At 39.8% G+C, this 12,672-nt stretch overlaps 1 protein-coding gene across 2 annotated transcripts in view; it reads left to right on the top strand.

The window, feature by feature from the left end:
- GABPA (GA binding protein transcription factor subunit alpha) overlaps positions 1–6,927 on the top strand; it is a 38,702-nt gene extending 31,775 nt beyond the window's left edge. For both annotated transcript variants that reach the window (XM_006035436.3, XM_014525583.2), the window contains 2 exons: positions 240–432; positions 4,543–6,927. In XM_006035436.3, coding sequence (XP_006035498.1) covers positions 240–432; positions 4,543–4,771 — 422 coding nt within the window. In that variant the 3' untranslated portion in view covers positions 4,772–6,927. The remainder of the gene's footprint in view (positions 1–239; positions 433–4,542) is intronic.
- The last annotated feature ends 5,745 nt before the right edge of the window (positions 6,928–12,672 follow it).

The raw sequence follows: 12,672 nt of genomic DNA on the forward strand, positions 1-12,672 counted from the left end.
TTCAAACTCAGTAGGTTTGTGATGTTCATTTGGCGCATGTGTGCATGCATGTGAAGGAGATTGGTATTGATAGCTTAACTTGTCTTAGCAGGAAAATACTAGTCTTTGGAGTTCAACTACAATTGATCAAAAGTAATAGCCACTCTTGAGAATGTAATTTATTTTCATTGGCATGTTTTTTCTGTGTTTGCAGTTTCAATGAACTTGGGTTAATTTCACTTTTTGTTGCTTTACAATAGGAAACAATGGCCAGATCCAGTTATGGCAGTTCTTGCTAGAACTTCTTACTGACAAAGATGCTCGGGACTGTATTTCTTGGGTTGGTGATGAAGGAGAGTTTAAGCTGAATCAACCCGAGCTAGTTGCACAGAAATGGGGACAGCGTAAAAATAAACCCACCATGAACTATGAGAAGCTTAGTCGTGCTCTGAGGTAAGGTCTACCACTAATTTCTTCTGTGAAGTTGTTCAGTGTTTCCAGTTAATTTCTGTTGTATGCTCTCCTAAGAGATAGATGGATAATGACAGCTAAGCCATCTGCTGCTTCAGCTCCCATCAAATCTTACCATTCTGGGTCATTATTTGAATGTATGAGATATGTCACCTTTAGGAGACGATAAAATATTTTGATAATAGAAGTTTCCAAAAAATGTTTTAACATGGCACACCTCAATTTTTTCAGCTGTTCAAAATGTCCTTTTCCTTTTTTTTAATATTTGGAGCTCTCCATTTCTCTTGTAACACACCAACCAATAGCTTCACATTTTCATTGATGGCAAAATAAAATACCCGCCTCACAACTGTTCACTATTTTATACAGATTTGTGAAAATTACTACTTTTTTCTTAATCAAATTACATACTGCTAGTAGTTCACTTTCTTCCCAATACAGTCAGTAGTGTTAAACGGATATTCTATGCTTATTTCTTTAGTTTCCTAATTGTTAGTAAAATTTCAGATTTTGCGTAGGATTTTTTCTTTCACTTCATGGTTTAAATGCTCATTTAGATTGATGAGTTCAGGCACTTACTAACCTCCTTATTGTGACAACATAATAATGCAAACTCAGACACAGTTAATAAACAAACTGTTCTTTCTGTATTTGCTGCCACTATAAGTTTCCAATAAACTGAATTGCCGGGTACATTGACTTTCTGCAACAAAGATGCAGGCTATTCATTAGGATTTTGCTATTTGAAGTAAATGAGAATTATGTTACCAAGTCATACTAATTGAGTTTTTAAAATCCAGCCTTTAATCCAGCAGTTCCCAAACTGTGGGTCGTGACCCCAAATGGAGTTGCAGAAACAGCAGATGGGGTTGCAAGAAATCACTGTAATCTAGGAGTGGGCAAAATATGGCCCGCAGACCGGATCCGACCCACCAGGCAATCTTATCCGGCCCACAGGCACCCACCTACTAATTGTACCCTGCCCAGCCCACGTGCCTCGCTCCCACCCTCATATGTAGATTGGCCTGGCACAGCTTCCAGGCAGGGCAGCTGCTACTACTGCTGCAGCCACTGGGGGACCCACTTGGCTTCCCTGGTGGTCCTGCTTGCTCCAGGCACCAGGTAGGGAAGCAGCAGGGGCGGGAGAAGGGGGAGCTGCAGCTAGGCTGGAGCATTGGGCTGGAGCTGGCAGCAGCACAGAGCACGTACCTGGGGAGCAGCGGGAGAGCAGAGCTTGGGTGGGCAGGGTGTGGGTGTGCGGGGGGTGTGGGGACACCCCACACTCTCCTTCCCATGATGCACAGCCCCTGCCACTGGCAGCAGCAGCAGGTGCTGAGGGTGCTCGTGCTCCACGCAACCGTTGCTGCTGGCGGTATGTGGCTCTGGCCAGCACTGCGCATGGTGGCAAAGTGCACAGGCAGGTCAGCCTGCCTTTATCATGTGAGCCTCTATTTAGTGCACGTGCATCTACCAGCACTCAACATGCCACCGGGGGAAGCCCCATGTGATGGATTCGGGTGCCTTCACCGCTCCCTGTCGTGCAGGTCCCTGGACTCAGCCAGGAGTGGATGGGAACTGAGTCCTGGGATCTGCATGGCAGGGGGCAGGGAAAGCAGCTGGCTCCATCTTGCAGGGCTTGGCCCGATCACACAAGTACTGGGAGCTGCACATGCGCCATGTGGAGCCCTGCACAATAGAGCAGGCCGGCCTGGCTGTGCTCATTGCTACCACATGCAGCACTGGCTGGAGACACATGCCACTGGGCAGCAGCACCTGCGCAGGCCACAAATGCCCCAAGCACCCAACGCCTGGTGCTGCTGCTGCTCCTGCCAGTGACAGGGGCTGTGCACCATGAGGGGCAGCATGGGGGGTCCCAGCACTTCCACCACACTCTCCATCACACCCCACCCTACACCCTGTGTCTCCCCCCCAAAACCTTCCACATAAATCACCACAGCATACCCTGTTGTCCTGCATCACCATGGCTACCAAGGTGAAGCATTGCAGCAGCATGGATTTGTGGCCTGCACTGCAGGTAGGCAGGTAGGAGGCATGTCACCTAGGCGAGCATGGCAGTGTGGTGCTCCCACCCATGCTGGATCCTGCCCGCTGCACCACAACCCCCCCCCACCCTCCCCGTGGCAAGCGCAGCAGAGTGGGAAGCCCCGAGCAGGCAGTCCGCATCCTCCCCCCCCCACCCCAGGCTCTGCTCCAGCTGTGCTGCCCACCATGTGTGAGGACAGGTGGAGGGATCTGTGCTCCACTCCTGCCACAGCAGCTGCCGCTTCCCACAGGCAACAGCCAGGGGTTGGGCACTGCTGGAGGGTGGCAGGGGTCTGTGAGCCCTGGCCCTGGGGCACCTCAGGGAGTTGGGGGCTGTGAGTTGGAAGTGAGGGGCCATGCTGAAGACATGGAATCATAAATGGGATCATGCGGAGCAAATGTTTGGGAAGCACTGTTTTAATCACCTAAATGTGGGATTAAGCTTCAGTTTTCAGAAAATTCTGGCTTGGATGGTGGTGTGTAAATTCACAACAATTTTCTGAGTATATTACAAACCTACTATTTCTCAGTGTTAACACTGAAGCAGTTCTGTTTTGAAGCGACAAAGATTTAATGTTCCTGAGAAAATGATTTTAATTTAATCCTGATGATGTGAGGATTTATGGATTTTTTAGCACCCTTAATGTGAGTAAAATCACATACTAATATTTTACTATTTTCAGTATTTTGGCTTTTGTTTCTAGCATGTTTTGAAAGTCAAATAAGGTAGCCACGCATAAGTATCAGTAAAAACAAACAAACCCAAAACTGCTATTTATACTTGAGTGTGCTTTATCTAAAATTGCAGACACACACATTTTCAAATTTGCTGAAGTCAGTGGCTTCTTAAAAACCAGGTAGTTTTTTTTTAATTGTCTTGATTTAAATTGAGCCACCTTGAATATACAGTTAAATGTGTAAAATGCTTCAAATTGAACATTAATAAAACTGTTTCCTTAATATTTCCTAAAATTTCTTAAAGTATTGTTTTAACATTTATAAAACGTGTAATGTTGTTCCCTTTGCTGTATTACTATTTTGCTTTATCCAATTGTGGTATTAGGATATACATAAAAAAATGTATTCCAATATCAAAACAACGAAAGTGATTTTTTTTTTTTTTAAAGATTTGGGGGAGAAAGGGAGGGAGGGGTACATAAGACTTTCAGCACTCCAGCACAGCTGAAGAGTTAAAGAAAAATGTTCTTATTATCAGGGTATTTATATAATTATTTGTCTAAATGATGACTGGGGGGAAAATGTTTTTTTTGTTCCTCATATGATTGCTCTTTTGGCAGCTGTTTCAATATTGCCATGTTTTCTAATGCTTGAGAGTCTTGGGATAATTTAGGCCTGTTGCTGCCACTAAAATAAATGCTGCTATTTTCCTGGATTTGTTTAAACAAAAAGTGAGATCTAACTTTGTTAACATTGGTTTGCTTACTAATTAAAACCACTGTGTAAATTTCTGAGTATTAAATGACAATGAAGCTGCTGATGAATGCATAAGATACTTTGCCCAAATGTTGTAAAGATAAACAAGTAGCTCTTGTTCTCCCTCATAATAATCAGGGATTACAGTTGATTTGAGGGTTTTTGGTGTGTCCCTGACTGCTACCAGTGAATTACCAGAAACAGTATCTATTTCCTTATTCAACAGAAAAGTAATACTTGGCTAATTTTTTATCTTCTGTTTGCTGATGGCAAAGTAGTATGTGAAATGTAAAGCTAAAAAGTTTTAAACTGCTCTCATTCTGAGAATTACCATCAGCAGCAAAGATTTTCTTGAGCTGTCTTCCAAAGCAGTTGGGAAAGAATTGTATTCAGTTGTTTCTGTTTCTTCCGCAAAATTACATTGAATTAAAAAAGTGTGAAGGACTAAGTATATTTTGACATACACAACTAGATCAGAAGAAAGGAAACAAATTTTGGGAACTGGAGTTTCCCTAGGCAGTGTATCCTGATTATTTTCTCTAGGGTCCAGTCACTGAATATAGTGGTCTCTTAGTTCACACTGATTTTGCTTTTTTTTTTCCCCTCTCCATGAAGGTATTATTATGATGGGGACATGATCTGCAAAGTACAAGGCAAGAGATTTGTGTACAAATTTGTCTGTGACTTGAAAACTCTCATTGGCTACAGTGCAGCAGAATTGAATCGTTTGGTCACAGAGTGTGAGCAGAAGAAGCTGGCGAAGATGCAGCTCCACGGCATTGCACAACCAGTCACAGCAGTGGCACTAGCTACAGCATCCCTGCAAACAGAGAAAGATAATTAAGCACTAGGACCTGAAAGTAGGAGCCAGAGGCCTTTCCTATATACCCAGAGCAGTTACTGCTCTTATGTTTATCAGAATTGGAAGCTTCTATTATTCTTTGGCAGTACAATATGATGCATGATTTTCTACAAGGAACTAAGGCTCCCATAAATTTGGATCTTTTAAGCAGCATATATTTCAGTATGAGTTAGGGGATCACCACAGGTTTTTCAACATGAACACTGACCCACTGTGGCATGTAGTCTGGAATTGGTCAGAAAAGGTGAACTGTTCTCAATGTTGTGTGTCCAGCCCTGCAAAATATTTGTTACTGTGTGAAGTATAAACAGGAAACAGGCTGGTCAGTTACTTGAGTTCAACTATTTTCACTATTTTTATTTGCCATTGATTACCAAATGGAATCTGATGCGTTCAGAGGTAAAGCATAGGTTGTCAATAAACATGCTCATTATTTTCTTCTAATCAAGCATAGCTGAAAGAAAAGACGTATTAAAAAATTACAAGGCATCAAGTCTTTAAGATAGTGTCTCTACTTATAAGCAAAAGAAACTAAGAATAGACTGAGCTGAAGATCAGTGCTGAAGAAAGAGATCCAGATTTAAATCTGGCTTAGGTCAAAAGCCAACTGTGAGTATTTCATTTAAATATGTAGATAACATGCATATATAAGGATAAGTACAAAACTGTTTTGAAAGACATTGTCATGCTAGAAACTCGGTTAAAAAAAAAAATCCATGTTTTCTCTAGTCATGTGGCGATTAAAAACTTGAAAAGATTTCCCCTCACCTAAAGAGTACCTTTTGGTTTTTAATACTCTACAGAGTACTGATTAGTCCAGGATGCTCATACCTGCACTGTAGCTGATCTTGATAAACTGAAGACTTAATCACAGTCAGCAGTCCAATCTTGCTTAAAAACCAAATGTAGGTTGCAAATAATTATACAAAGAACTAAAGCTTGACTTTGGAAAGTATTGTAGTTTGCGATATTAAAATATGAAAAATACTTCTTTTAATGAGTTTATTTACAAACATCAGATAATGTTTTGCAGCCTCAAAAACACAACTGCATGTTCCTGAGTTCAAAGCGGGATAATTGTCTGGATAATTTTTTACAAAAATATATAGTTGCAGTGTATCCTGAATCCCAAGACACTGCTTGTTGTACATAGTGCTTCACATACATGGGAAGAACAAAAATGTCTCTGCAGTTTGAGCTGCCTTTCTGCCTTGCTAGACTACTACCTTTGACATCTGAAAAGTGTATTTTTTCAGTTTTACCCACCTCCCCCTTTGTGTTACTATACATTTTTGCTGCTTTCTGCAAGTAATGACTTAAAAAAAAATAGTGAGCCACTGGTAAACGTTTTATCTTCACTTGACTCGTAGTTAAAATATAATTGGATAAGGACAAAATCTTTATTTCCATTATGAAAGGTCAAGTTGCCCTGAAAAATTAAATCAAGAACCTGACTCCATTGACAGGTGCTGAATCTAAAAGGTACTGAAACTGAATGGGAGCATGAGGCCATTGTTCTTGATAGGTAAAAAGAACAGTCTTACTTGCTTTCAAAGGAAATAAAATTGGAGAGGCTGATATAGCTGTAGGGTTTTATTTCTCAAGAACCCTTCATGAAAAGAATGTGTATTATCTAGATCAGTCATCATCTCAATGCCCCTACTTGTAGGCCTAAGGATCTCTTGCGTGGGTTTTTTGTCTACCTTTTAAAATATAACTACCACCTTCATTGTAGCACTTGTGCCAAGCTCCTGTCAGGATTCTTAATCTATGAAAATGGTTTGTTTTTTTTAATATCTGAAGTGCTCCTTTGTCCATCAACAGGAGAGCATACTTCCTCCAAAAGATACGTTAGCTGTGTAAGAAACTATAAGCAAATTCAGTTTTTAGTTACAGATGCAAATACATCTGTCGAGTCAAATACCTATTTGTTAGCATTGTTCTGGTAGAAGCTCAGTCCATTTTCACTGTAGGTCAGAAATTTGTAATCTATTCTGTAAATAAGACAACTATGGGACAGCTAACTTGCTTATTAATGGGGACATTTAACCTGCAAGTTCTATGGCTAAAACTTTTCTTTTGGGATGTTTTTTTCTAGTCTAGTGTCCCACTGTTTGAAAGGGGGGGGGGGGGGGGGGGCAGAGAAACTGCCTCTCTCTCTCTTGACAAGATGTTAAACATACAGCAGTTTATGAATACCTTTCTAGAAGAAGTCTAGAATACTGCCAAGGAGCAGAAAAAAAGAGGGCTTAAAATGTTAACCAACCCAGTCAAAACAGGACTGCAGAAGAAAGATTTAATATCCAAGTTAAAAATTAAAATGAGTGCTTTACCCTTGAGTATACACAAAAAATAAGAAACCTATTAGGAAGTAGTAAGACATCAAAGCTTTCTTTGTAAATACATTTTATTCTGACATTCTTCAGTAGCTTTCAGTACTCTTTTGGGTGTATTCATTTTACTTCTTCATAGGGTCATCTGCTCTTCCACTTTGCTTCTGCCATTAAAAAAGGACCAGGGGTGTATTTCAAACAGCATAACTATGCTGACATTTTCTGTAGTTGAGGGAGAGATCTGTGACTGACTTGATGTCTTCAATTAATTAAAAGGTGTAGAATATATTGTCAAGAGTTATGTTCTGTTGCTGCCAGAAGAAAAACATAGAAAGTATATTCCCAATTTTTGTAAAACTGAAGGTTTTTGCATACTTTTTACTCTTTAAATAAAGACACTTATACTCTGCTAATAATTATGTATTTCTTTTGTGGTTTTGAATTTTTTTGGTAATTTTACATGAAACAATTATTTTCTATTTTTACTCTAAAATATTTGTGCATAAAATGTCAATATAGTAAAATTAAAAAAAATAAAACTGTTACAGCTAATGTTTTTGGTGATTTGTTTATTAGCTTTTTAGTAGGGCTTTCGTGGCTTCTCTAAAGATGTAGCTAGTTTAAAGATTTATGTACTATTTAATTTTTTGTCATTTAAAATGCAAGCTAGTTACAAAAAAGGGGTAAACTTTGATTTTTAAAAAAGAATTATCTTCATGACTATATTTAAAATGGAAGAGATCCAACAATGTTTGAAGAGGTCTTACTTCCAACATTTATCTCTAAATCCAAATTCCATCAACTTGCTTCACATTTAATCTCTCCAACTCATCCCGTATATTTTTTCCTAATACATTATCCTAAGGTTTTTCCGTACCTATGGGAGCAAAAGTAACATTTTTGTTATACTCTTAGTTCATTATTATCAGGTCTCTAATCACAAATACTGAGTCATTCTGTTTCTGTAGTACTTGTGTTGTTTTCTGTGTGCGCAGATTGATTGCTCTACCATCTTCCTTTGAAACTGTCCACTGGAGTGTCTTGGCAAAGTGACATGCAAGTGGTGTCCCCCCAATGGGTGTCACACTTCTTTCAATCCCCTTTCTTTCCAGTCGGGCACCACAGCTGCTTTATGCCACGTTCTGGTTGTGCCTTATAATGCCAAATGGTTTTTGAATTCATATTAGCTGCATCATATCCATCATCACATCATCAATCACAGCTGTACTTCTAATAGCTGGATAATTAATCAATGGCACAGCTCTCATACGTTGTGACGAATCATCACGGGCACCTTTGAAGTCAAGATCAGATATTTTTGCTTGTTCTAATTCAAATTAATTCAGGAAAGTCCTGTATTATATAGGCTAATTGAATTAGTCCTGTCTTGTATGCATATGCGCCTGTCACCGTAGCACGTAACAGTATGTAATGCATTTAGCTTCATCCACAGTGAAATGGAAGGGTTATAGCCACTGGTACTGATCAGGAACTGAAGAGCAAAGTGGTTTGCCTGTCACTTGGAAGTCTGTAGCAGCGCTGGCACTTGAGCCTTGGTCTCCCAAATTGAAGATGAATCACTGGGCCATCACTTTTATGTGGACCCTAAATTATAAATGGAAAACAGTAGCAGCAAAGCCCTAAAAGACGGTTATGTATATAATACAATCTGGTATTATATACATAAAAATGGATAGAGGTACTAAATATAACTAAGCAATTCCAGGATTAGAGGCCATGGCATGTAACCAGGTGACAGACTAAATTAGCCTGCTAAAACTTCAGAGCTTGGCCAAAAATTAAAAATGAGGAGAAGGGTGGTGGAGGGTTGAATGTCTACCTTTAATTAATAGCTGTTCTGTCTTTGTAGTATTCATCCTCCTGAAACCAAAATTATACATTGCTAACGGCAGCAGTATCTGAAGCTGTATCTGCAACCTGTGAAATAGTCACTTTATTATTTATCGCCCCTAACAAGGAAATTGGTTGTTGCATCTGAAGTTTATGACACAATTAACATCCACCTATGTTATTTTTATAGGTGGTATCACAGTAACAAGCTATGTTGTGAAAAGAACACCACTTCATAGATAATGAATTATTGATTATAACTGTAAGCAGCTCATTAATTCAATTGCTTAGTAGAAATTAAGGCAGTTAAAAGGGGAGCTTCTAGCTGGTAACTGCTGTTTAATTTATATTGAAGATAATTAAAATAATTACGTAAATAACTGGTTTTATCTGTGTTGCTAGTAACATTTTAAATTACTAGCAAGGATTTTGTTTGTCTTTATTTGTGGTACTTGTTTACCTTTTGCATTTGTCTGGACAATGGAAATCAATGAAAAGTCTGTTTCACTTTTGTTCATATTCATTTTCAATGTTGCATTTTGAGGGCTGGCGTGTTTGGTTTGCAAACACGGTAAGAGGATGTTTAGTTCAAAATAATTCTCTTTTTAAATCTCTTGATCTACCAAACTGGGGCAGAAATTTCTTCTGCTTTTTCTGAAAAAAACCTCAGAACTAGTTTTGACAGTCAACCATGATTTGACGCTCTTGTAACCGAAGAAAGATGGCATTATTAGTACCATTCTGTCCTGCTTTAGGTCCCATATGTGTATCTTGCCACCCCAACCTGAATTTCAACTTAAATGGAAGGAATTGGCATCTATGAACTTTATTTTAATCTTACAATTATTACTTGAACACCGAAGGTGGAGGGGACGAAGGAATGGGACAGGCAAACAGGCATACCTCCCTGGAGCGCAATGCACTTGTTGGAGGACATTCTAACCCAGCCAGGTTATACTTTGGAATTAATATATCAGTCAACCTTCTTCCCCCTTCCCACCCAACAAGTTTCTTTGTAGCTTCTTCAGCGTTTCTACCATGACATCCAGTGGTGTAACTAAGGCAGGGCAACTTAGGTGAAAAAACAAACCGCTGCTCCTGGCAGCCTCACAACAGCAATCTTGGCAGCAGCAGCAACAGCAACTGGATGGCACCACTGCCCCTGTGCCCTGGTGCCTGGTTATGTTCTTTGCTGTTGCTGACACCCGTGCCATGGACCTGTTCCTTAGCTCTCCCTCTGTGTGGTTTTTAGGATTGCCTCGAACAGAAACCCAAGGAAAAGTTCAGGAAGCTTTTAACAAATTCTTGACACTTTTAAAAGGGGAAAAGAAAGCTATCGAGTATTGATATTGTTATTAAACATAAGAAAAGTAAACTGTGCATGTAAGTGAATCCTTCTGTCCAAAAAGTGAATTCCAGCCACTCAAAAAGCCTGAGAATTAATAAGCACAATCAGTTTTTGCCTCTAACAGTAGCTGTGGTTTCCACTATAATGCATTGTATTTTGTATTTTATCATGCATTCACTCGTTTTTGTTTCATCGAACAATCTGCTGTGGGACAGACATTTATCTGATGCTAGGTATTGTTATAAATCCAAGTTGTAGAGTTACCTCTCACAGTTTTCATTGCTTTAAGGATTGTTTTAAAAAACTTGACTGGTGTAGAGAGTCATGTTGCATGTCAGTAATTCTCTGCCAATTGGTAAATAATACATTACCCCCTAAATATTTAAAATTGAAGATTTCATTGTCTAGCTGTTGTCTAACCTGACAATTTGATAGTTCTGTTTACCACATATCACTTCTCTGCCTGGATCAGCCATTTCTGACTCATGAAATGCTTTGACTCAGACTGGACACACACAATATCATTGCTCTCTGGGTGAAAGTAAGAGTGTAATTCTTGTAAATTCCATTATAGTGTCTGTTGGCAAGAGAAGAACGTAGGAGCTAGCAGATAAGTATTTACAATCCTCCAGTTGGAAGCAAGCAGTACCCTTCTTTTTGTACTGCAATCAGGAAAATGTCATAAATAAAAATTCTTTAGAAACTTCAGGTCCCATTCAGTGCTTTGGAGGAAAGAAAGGATAAACATGAAATCAGGAGACAATGTAAAAGAAAATCAGTGTTACTGAGGTAGGGGTAGAAATGGAAGTTTTTTCCATCTGGACTACACAGACATAAACCAAGAAGTTGCAACTAGACACAAATTCAGGAAATCATTTACATAAGTGATATTGGGTAACGTTTCCAAAAACTTTTATGAGCCCAAGTTTCATCAACTGTGACTTTTTGCAAATAGGATTTAAGCTCCTAAATCTGCTTGGTGCTTCTGAAAGCTATACTTTGTGTGGCACTATGAGGACTCTTTAATCTCTGCTCCGGGGTGGGAATTGTGTGCTTATGCAGAACTCATTCAGCAAGGATATAAGTCAGAAATCCACTGTGAACAAGTACATTTTTTTTGGAGGGAGAATCTTTAGCAGTTAAAAACCCATTGAGACAGACTAGTCTTGTTTAGAATCACCTGGGTTGGGAAGTCTCTCAAGCCAACTACCTGCATGAATGCAGGATGCACCACTCAGGCATTCATCTGGGATAACATATCTGGCCTCTCAAAACCTTCATTGTAGGTTTTCAACTTTCCTGGGCATCTAGGTCCACTGTTCTGGTACTGAGGACTCCATCCCCACCCCATGATTTAACCTTAAACTAAATCTGCTTTGCTGCAGTTGAAACCATAGATGAAGTCCTGTTAGATAATCACCCTCTTTCCCAAAGGCCCCAGCTATAAATGGGTATCTGGCCATTCGAACTGGGCAGTTAAAGGCAGATTCATAGATTGTTAGGGGCTGGAAGGGACCTTGCAGATCATCGGGTCCAGACTCCCCCCTGAAGTGACTGTCCAGTCTTCTCTTGAAAACCTCCAGGGTAGGAGACTGCAGATGGATATGATGATGCAGCATCACTCCCTTGAGTGCTGTTGGCTATAAATGCTGCCCTGGATTAACTATGCTATTAACTAATTGGTTAACTATGCTAGTGCAGTTCCTCCTTAAGAGGACTTTTGTCCTTTTCTTGACTTGCTTTGGACTGCTTTGAAAATCTCTTTGTCCAAATGCTTAGTTTATCGATTTAAACATTTGTATGTTTTCTGTCTTCAGCTCTTTAGTAGGTGTGTTTGCTTACCTACTGTCCAAGTACAAACAGTTAGCTTTACACTGGACATGAGACTGACCCTCCCTCTCCCAAACTTAAGTAAGGAGACTAAGGTCTTAGTTTGACCTCAGTAACAACAAATGCATAAAAAGAGCATGATGTGAACACATGGACATTTTCTCCTTCTTCAACCTTTGGTATGAAATTGGTCTTGGACTCCTTTTGTGGGGGAGGGAGTTACCATCTTGAAACTAGAAAAAGAAACAAGACATATACTAAAAAAATCCAATATCTACTATAACATATTTTAATTTTATTTGAAAAAATATTTTTGCCCTGATTTGTGTGTGTTTGCATAGTGTTTCTAGAGGCAATTGCATAAGAGCTCAAAATACACTCTTACGCTTGTGGGGGAATAAGAGGGTGTATGTGGGGGCTGTGTAGTTAGGGTGTGAGTATGGTGCGTGTGGAAGGGTGTGGGTGTGGGGTATATGGTTGGGATGGGTGTGTGTGGGAGGGTGTGGGTATGGTAGGGATGA

Source organism: Alligator sinensis, unplaced genomic scaffold, assembly GCF_000455745.1.
Source record: "Alligator sinensis unplaced genomic scaffold, ASM45574v1 scaffold1151_1, whole genome shotgun sequence".
Classification (NCBI taxonomy): Eukaryota; Metazoa; Chordata; order Crocodylia; family Alligatoridae; genus Alligator; species Alligator sinensis.